This window comes from Lathyrus oleraceus, chromosome 5 (genome assembly GCF_024323335.1).
Source record: "Lathyrus oleraceus cultivar Zhongwan6 chromosome 5, CAAS_Psat_ZW6_1.0, whole genome shotgun sequence".
Taxonomy (NCBI): domain Eukaryota; kingdom Viridiplantae; phylum Streptophyta; class Magnoliopsida; order Fabales; family Fabaceae; genus Lathyrus; species Lathyrus oleraceus.
In genome coordinates, this window is record NC_066583.1 from 450,801,901 (window position 1) to 450,811,387 (window position 9,487).

The 9,487-nt window shown below is 34.5% G+C and overlaps 2 protein-coding genes across 2 annotated transcripts; both read left to right on the top strand.

Moving 5' to 3' along the window:
* Positions 1-828: 828 nt before the first annotated feature.
* On the top strand, positions 829-1,455 carry LOC127081284 (uncharacterized). Its single transcript, XM_051021557.1, has one exon. It carries the CDS (start codon positions 829-831, stop codon positions 1,453-1,455), a length of 627 nt encoding a protein of 208 aa, XP_050877514.1.
* A 2,687-nt stretch (positions 1,456-4,142) lies between these two features.
* Positions 4,143-6,989, top strand: LOC127081286 (uncharacterized). Its single transcript, XM_051021558.1, has 2 exons — positions 4,143-4,818; positions 6,601-6,989. Exons 1-2 carry the CDS (start codon positions 4,143-4,145, stop codon positions 6,987-6,989), a joined length of 1,065 nt encoding a protein of 354 aa, XP_050877515.1.
* The last annotated feature ends 2,498 nt before the right edge of the window (positions 6,990-9,487 follow it).

A 9,487-nucleotide genomic window follows, 5' to 3' on the forward strand; every position in this document is an offset into this window, starting at 1 on the left:
CTCTGATACCACTAATGTAACACCCTTCTAAAATACCCCAAATTATTTAATTAAATAGCAATATGTCAATCAGAGTAATTATGCAACTAAGGGTGTCACACAATCATTTCACACCATTTTCCAAAATGTCCTGTCATGCTCATTTATTTAATCAAAATAAAACATTCGCATAATACGCAGCGGATACAAACTAACAATATTCAACCATGTAATACATTTGTTTAATAATCCTTGTTGTTGTGGTTGTTTGGTTGGTGTAGCAGGAAGATTGTTACTGGAAGGAATGATGATGCGCTTGCAGCGGCATTGACCTTGTTGGCTGGTGCCATTTCGTAAATGAATGTTGGTGATCGGGAGCGTGATGCTGATGAGTTCCGTGCTTTGGGGAAGTTCCAGAGGAACAATCCGCCAACTTTTGAAGGAGCTTATGAACCTGATAAAGCTTAAGAGTGGTTGAAGGCGGTTGAGAAAATATTTCGAGTTATGAACTGTTCAGATGCGCAGAAGGTGCAGTTTGGCACTCATATGCTTGAGAAAGAAGCTGAGGATTGATGGCGTAACACTGTTCAGAGATTTGATGAGGATGGAATTGAAGTGACTTGGGCACTTTTCCGTGATGCTTTTCTGGAGAAGTATTTTCCAGAAGATGTTCGTGGAAAGAAGGAAATTGAATTCCTTGAGTTGAAGCAAGGTAATGGTACCGTAGCTGAGTATGCTGCAAAGTTTGAGGAGTTGATCAAATTTTGTCCCCATTACAATACTGCTAATGCTGAGAGATCCAAGTGTCTTAAGTTTGTGAATGGCTTGAGACCTGATATCAAGAAGGCAATGGGTTACCAACAGATTACGAAATTTTATGAGTTGGTTAACAAGAGTAAGATCTATGATGAGGATAGCCGTGAGAGTGCTGCTCATTACAAATCCTTACATGATAAGAAAGGAAAAGGGCAATTCCGAGGGAAGCCGTATGATGGTAAGAAGAAAGCTGGTGATGGCAAGAAGCCAAGTGGGGGAGGTTCTCACACTCCTGTCAAGTGCTTCAGATGTGGTGTTGAGGGACATCGTGCTCCCGAGTGTCCTAAGGGAGACGTGACTTGTTTCAAGTGTGGCAAGCAAGGTCACAAATCTTTTGATTGCAGAGTTGGTTCGAATGTGACTTGTTACAACTATGGTGAGCAAGGGCATATTAATACCAAGTGCAACAAGACGAAGAAGGAGCAAGCCAAAGGGAAAGTGTTTGCATTGTCTGGTGCTGATACTTCGGTGGAGGAGAGATTGATTCAAGGTACGTGCTTTATTAATAATATGCCTTTGATTGCTATTATTGATACCAGTGCTACACATTCTTTTATTTCTTTGGATTGTGCTAAGAGATTGAATCTTGAATTATCTGTTATGCGTGGAAGCATGGTTATCGATAGGGGTATGCATGGTTCAAAATCCAAACCAAATTGAATCAAATATATGAATCAGTTTGGTTTTTAAAACCACTTTGATAAAACCGGTTTATATTTTTAAAATCGGTTTACGTTCGGATCGGGTTGGTTAATAACCGGTTTGTACTAAAAAAATTAGTTTTTGTTTGGATCAATTTTAAAATCATTTTTTCCTCAAATTTAGTTTAGTTTTCATTCCAACAACTTCTTAACTCTATTCAACCGCTCTTGAAATCAATCACTATTCGTTGGCGAAAAAGAAATGATAAGAAACTTTAAATTTTTTTATTTTAAATTTCAATCTGAAAAATCAAAATTGATTAATAACCTATAATAAAAATATATTTTGAAAATGAAAAAATAAACTTAAAGAAAACATTATCCAAAAAAAATAACTGGAAAAAATTTATTTAAAAAAAAGGTAAATCGAAAATAATTTTTTTTTGAAAATATAAAATAATTTTTATTCTGAAATTATAAAAAAATATTATTATTATTTTTTTCTGAAAATAAAAGGTTTTTTTATTCTGAAAATTTGAAAAAATAACCTTTTTGAAAATTAAAAAAATTATATAAAAAAAATCTAAAATTTTTTTAATGAAAAAGATACAAAATATTTTTGATAAAAAATATTTTTTATTTAGAAGAAAATATTTTATTTGAAAAAAATATCAAATATAAAAAAGAATTCTAAATTTTATTTTTAAAATAATTTTTTTATGAAATTTACAAAAATTTAAAATATATAATTGATTTATAATGTGATAAAACATGAAAACATACAAACATAAAAATTTAACGCATCGTATAATTTGGATACCCAATAACAAAACCAAATTTTTTATAATGGGTAACAGTTTATATTTGGATAACAAAATGGATACCCAAATTTTTATTTTAGTATTTGGTTTGGTTTTTTAAATATGGAACAATTTGGATACGAATTTGGTTATGACGAACCGGTTTTTTTGCACATCCCTAGTTATCGATACTCCGACCATGGGTTCAGTGACTACTTCATCTGTTTGTTTAAAATGTCCATTGAATATTTGTGATAAAGATTTTGAAGTTTATTTAGTGTGTCTTCCATTGAGTTAACTTGATGTTATTTTGGGAATGGACTGGTTGAGGGCCAACCATGTCTATATCAATTGTTTTGCGAAAGCTGTTATTTTTCTTGAGCCAGAGAATGAAGGTGATTTATTCTTGTCTACTCAACAAGTGAATGAATCTGTGCGAGATGGTGCTGAAGTGTTTATGTTGGTGGCAAGTTTGAAGCTTAGTGAAAATGGAACAATGGGTGAATTTCCAGTTGTTCGTGATTTTCCTGAAGTCTTTCTTGATGAGGTGAGCGATTTTCCGCCTGAACGTGAAGTTAAGTTCACGATTGATTTGATTCCTGGTACTAGTCCAGTATCGATGGCTCCGTATCGGATGTCACCATTTGAGTTGAAAGAGTTGAAGAGTCAACTAGAGGATTTGCTTGATAAGAGGTTTATTCGTCCAAGTGTGTCACTGTGGGGTGCACCTGTCTTGTTAGTTAAGAAGAAAGAAGGTACTATGAGGTTGTGTGTGGATTACAGACAACTTAATAAGGTTACTATTAAGAATAAGTACCCGCTTCCAAGGATTAATGATTTGATGGATCAGTTGGTTGATGCTTGTGTATTTAGCAAGATTGATTTGAGGTATGGGTATCATCAGATCCGTGTGAAAGCTAAAGATATTCAAAAGATTGCTTTTAGAACAAGGTATGGACACTATGAGTATTCGGTGATGCCTTTCGGCGTGACGAATGCACCTGGTGTATTTATGGAGTACATGAATCGTATTTTTCATAAATATCTCGATAAGTTTGTTGTTATGTTTATCGATGATATTTTGATCTATTCGAAGAGTGAAGAGGATCATGCTGAGCATTTGAGGATTGTTTTATCTGTATTGAAAGAGAAAGAGTTGTTTGCTAAACTTTTGAAGTGCGAGTTTTGGTTGAAGGAAGTGAGTTTCCTTGGCCATGTGATCTCTAGTGGTGGTATTTCGGTTGATCCTTCTAAGAATTAGGCTATATCTCAATGGGAAACGCCAAAATCTGTGTCTGAGATTCGTAGTTTTCTTGGTTTGGCAAGTTATTATCGAAATTTTATTGAAGGATTTTCTAAGTTATCTTTGCCGTTAACACAGTTGACTAATTAAGGTTAAGCTTTCATTTGGACTGCACAGTGTGAAGCTAGTTTTCAAGAGCTGGAGAGGAGATTGACTACTGCTCCTGTTTTGAGTTTACCGAATCCATCAGAACCATTTATTGTGTATTGTGATGCTTCTTTGATGGGTTTAGGAGGTGTGTTAATGCAGAATCAACAAGTTGTAGCTTATGCTTCAAGGCAACTCAAAGTGCATGAGAGGAATTATCCGACTCATGATTTGGAATTAGCTGTTGTTGTGTTTGTTTTGAAGATTTGGAGACATTATTTGTTTGGGTCGAGATTCAATGTGTTTAGTGATCACAAGAGTTTGAAGTATTTGTTCAATCAGAAATAGTTGAATATGAGGCAAATGAGATGGTTGGAATTCTTGAAGGATTATGATTTTGGTTAGAATTACCATCCTGGCAAAGTGAATGTTGTAGCTGATGCTTTGAGTAGGAAATCTTTGCATATGTCAATGTTGATGGTGCGAGAATTGGATTTGCTTGAACAATTTTGAGATATGAGTTTGGCTTGTGAAGAGACTTCTTTTAGAGTGAAGCTTGGTATGTTGAAGCTTACTAGTGGAGTTTTGGATGAGATTCAAGAAGGTCAGAAATCTGATTTGGTTTTGGTAGATCGATTGACGTTGATCAATCAAGGTAAATGTGGTGATTTTCAAATTGATGAGAATGATATCATGAGGTGTCATGATAGATTTTGTGTTCCCGATGTTTCGGATTTGAGAAAGAGGATTCTTGGTGAAGGACATCGTTGTGGTTTGAGTATTCATCTTGGTGCTACTAAGATGTATCAAGATTTGAGGAAATTGTTTTGGTGGCCTGGTATGAAGAAAGAGATTGCGGAATTTGTGTATTCGTGTTTAATTTGTCAGAAATCGAAGATTGAGCATCAGAAGCCATCTGGTTTGTTACAACCGTTATCTATTCCTGAATGGAAATGGGATAGTATTTTTATGGATTTTATTTCTAGTTTACCTAGAACTCTGAGTAATTGTGAATCTATTTGGGTTATTATGGACAGGTTGATGAAATCTGCTCACTTTATTCCGATTAGAATGGATTATCCGATGAAGAGGCTTGCAAAGTTGTATATTGAGAAAATTGTCAGTTTGCATGGTATTCCGTCTAGAAATGTGTTATATAGGGATGTGAGGTTTAGTTTGAAATTTTGGGAAGGTTTGCAACGTGCTTTGGGCATAAAGTTGTGTTTGAGTTCTGCTTATCATCCGCAGATAGATGGTCAGACTGAGAGGACGATTCAGTCGCTTGAGGATCTTTTGAGAGCTTGTGTTTTGGAACAGGGAGGTGCTTGGGATAGTTATTTGCCTTTGATTGAGTTTACTTATAACAATAGTTTTCATTCGAGTATTGGTATGACTCCGTTTGAAGCTTTGTATGGTAGAAGTGTAGGACGCCTTTGTGTTGGTACGAAAATGGAGAGAGTGCAGTGGTTGGACCTGAGATAGTTCAACAGACTACTAATAAGATTAAAATGATCAGAGAGAAGATGAAGGTTTCTCATAGTTGTTAGAAGAGTTACCATGACAAGAGAAGGAAAACGCTTGAGTTTGAGGTAGATGATCATGTGTTTTTAAGAGTTACTCTGGTAACGGGTGTTGGTAGTGAAGGAGAACGGCGATCCAAAACACAGTGGAAATTAAAATTTTCTCCTTTAGTGATCCTTACGAATGGGCATGATCAGTGATAGAATATTTACCTCTTGTGACGATTGAAACCTTTGATGCAGATCTACGGAGCGATCACGAACGTTGAACGATGACAACGCCTCTACTCAGTCCACACGAACGGATTCCTTCAATCTCGGTGCTAGCTACTATGAGTGAAGGCTTTGAGTGAGAGAGAGAGAGAGAAAATGAAAAATGCAACCGCAATGAATGCTTCTGCACAAGGGTTCTATTTATAGAACCACTTGTGTGGGATTCAAGCTAAAAAGCCCACTTAAGTGTAAGTGGCCCATATTTTATAATATGCCAAAATCACTTAAGCGTGTGGTACCTTACCATATTTCGTATTCTACTTAAGTACATCGTACCTTACGATGTTCTACAACTCACTTAAGTACACCGTACCTTATGGTGTTCCTTAGTTACTCTATCTCCCATCAATCCGTCCTTTGGGTATGACCCTGTAGGTTTTCGCGGCATTGACAATTATATTAAATCACATATTTAACATAATAAACAGTGAGCGGTATCTAGCAACACATCACTGCTACCCAATACTCGAAAATGTCATGTGATCTGAAAAATCCTTCTGTGATAATACTTATGTGCATAATTACCCTTTTGCCCTTATGTTTATATTGAACACAAGGTATAGACCGTGTCATCCTTGTCCAGTTCAATATTGGGCCCATAGACATTTATCCTGTTATGCAGGATGGACAAATTCCATCTAGGTCACTCATGTCCCTCAACATTCTTCGTGGAGTACCCATCAACTGTCTTTATGGTTATCCAGTTACGGACAACGTTTGATCAGCAATAAAGCACTCGACTCTACATCTAGGGTCCATAGTGGTTTCAGGTCGAAGGGTGGTATACACCATTATCACCATGAGAATAACTTATGACACTTTGCATAACCTTCTATATAGTATTCTCATAGCGGGTCAATCCAGTATAAATATCACTCTTAACATTCATACCTATGTTTAAGACTTGATAACTCCTTATCCATGATCCATGAGATGTGATCATCAGTCTATATACATAATAGTCTTTATGCTTTAATGTTATCCCACTTCACAATAAAGCTCGACTACGAATACTTTAAGAATAGTGTCCTTATGTTTAATGTGATCTCATGATCAAGTCACACTTGATACATTAAACGGACTAGCTATCCTAGGGACTTTATTAAATAACCATAATAAAGAAAAAGCCTTTTATTATTAATAAATAATTTGATACAAGTACCAAAAGTATTGGTCTCTAGGGCTTACACCAACAGGTAGAGCATTGAAGTCGCGTAAGTTGATGCCGCGTTTTATTGGTTCATATCATATTTCTAAGAAAGTAGGTGATGTGGCTTATCGAATTACGTTGCCGCCATCACTTGCTAATCTCCATGATGTGTTTCACGTGTCTCAACTGAGGAGATACATTGAGGATCCTTCGCATGTTGTCCAATTAGATGATGTTGAGGTTAGAGATAATTTGACCGTGGAGACATTACCTATGCGGATAGAAGATAGAGAGGTGAAACAACTCCGTGGTAAAGAGATCGCTTTGGTGAAAGTCGTTTGGGGAGGACCGGCTGGTCGAAATGTGACGTGGGAGCTTGAGAGTCAGATGAGGGATTCATATCCCGAATTGTTTGCTTGAGGTAATTTTTGAGGTCGAAAATATTTCAAGTGGGGGAGAGTTGTAACACCCCAATTTAATTTTCGTATTTATTTATTAGATGTTTATTTTAATTAATCATTATTTGGTGTGATAATTAATTAAATATGTGTTCTGGTGATTATTTGAATTATTTGAATATATGTGTTATTTGAATAATTGAATTTTATGAGTAAAAATAGCAATTGTCTAGTAACCGGCCTAATTAATTAGAACGGATGGATAAATGAGTTAAACCCATTGTGAGTTAAAAAGATAGTAAGGATTTTAGGGATCAGAGTTAGTTTTGTAAAACAAGAGAAGAAGAGAGAATAGAATAGAATAGAAGAGAAAGAGGAGAAGAAGAAACTACAAGAAGAAGGACCTAGAGATTTCATCGATACTAAGGTAAGGGTGGGATTTAAAGTGGTTATGGATAAATATAATGTATGTAATGTATGTGGGTTAGATATCATGAACTTAGGATTTGGGGTTTTGATTTTTGAGAAACCCTAACATGTGTTTATATTTTAATCCATGAAATTGATGTTTATGTTATGCTATGATGCATCTATATTGAATTCCATGAATGGGTATGTGTATAAATCAAGATTTGGTGTATAATTGCATGTTTGAGTTTCACTTGAAAATGGTTGATTTGGGATTTTGGTGAAAATTAGTGGAGCTTAGAATCTTGTTTCTATGATCCTAATAGTTGATATATATATATATATATATATATATATATATATATATATATATATATATATATATATATATATATATATATATATATATATAATATATATATATATATATATATATATATATATATATATATATATATATTATATATATATATATATATATATTTATATATATATATAGGTTGTATATATATATATATATATATATATATATATATATATATATATATATATATATATATATATATATATATATGTATATATATAGGTTGTATAACTATTTATTTCATGAAAAATGATGGATTAATATGGTTTTATGATTAAAATTCGTGCTGGACAGTAGCATTTTCGCAACAACAGTTTTTCTGGTTTTTGACAGCATTTTCGCAACAACAAATTTTCTGGTTTTGACAGCATTTTGAAAAACTTGTAAATTCAATAACTTTTGAACCGTAACTCCATTTGAGGTGCCGTTTGGACCGTTATGAAGCTAAGAATATTATCTATAACATGATATTCATTTTGATAACAGTAGATTAATATTTTATCATAACAATCCTAATATGGATGTATGTTATATGTGTGCTGAATGTGAATAACATGTTTTTTAATGTTTGGTATTTATTGGATGGTTTTAGATGGATTTTGTGAAGAAACATAATACTTGAAATTATGTATGTGATGATGTGAATTGGTGAATTTGATGAATAACATGAATTGGCTTGTTTGCTTTATGTTAATGTGTTGTGATGAGATGATGAATGCTATTTGATGTATTGTTTGGGATTGAAGTCATGTTAGGTGTATGTTGTGCAAATGTTGGATGTGGTATGCTTATGTATGATTAAGGGGTTGCGACCGTCTTAATTGCATGAGTCTTGTTGTTGTTGCACACTTACACTAGCATGAGTCTATGAAAGAGGCAATGTTGGGTAATCTCGCGTAGATTATTTGCTTGTCCCAAACCTAACGCCCAATGAGGTTTGGAAGATTAAGCCCGAATCAAGCTTTAGAGGTGGTTATCTAGTATATTTGAGAGACTCTCGGCAAGCCGGAAATGATAACGGATGGGATCCACATGCATATCGCATTGAGTCACACATTGAGTCACACGTGTCACTGTGAATTGTTGTTTGTGTGATTATGTGATATGATTGTTGTTGGTGTAAGCCCTAGAGGCCAATACTTTTGCTTCTTGTATCGAATTATTTATTAATAATAAAAGAATTTTTCTTTATTATGTTTGTTTAGTAAAGTCCCTAGAATAGCTAGTCCGTTTAATGTATCAAGCGTGACTTAATCATGAGATCCCATTAAACATTAGGACACTATTCTTAAAGTACCCGTAGTCGAGCTTTGTTGTAAAGTGGGATAACATTAAAGCATTAAGACTATTATGTATATAGACTGATGATCACATCTCATGGATCATGGATAAGGAGTTATAAAGTCTTAAACATAAGTATGAATATTAAGAGTAATATTTATACTGGATTGACCCGCTATGAGAATACTATATAGAATGTTATGCAAAGTGTCATAAGTTATTCTCATGGTGATAGTGATGTATACCACCCTTCGACCTGAAACCACTATGGACCCTAGATGTAAGTCGAGTGCCTTATTGCTGATCAAGCGTTGTCCGTAACTGGATGACCATAAAGACATTTGATGGGCACTCCACGAAGCATGTTGAGGGACATGAGTGACCTAGATGGAATTTTCCCATCATGCGTAACAAGATAAATGTCTAAGGGCCCAATATTGAACTGGACAAGGATGACACGGTCCATG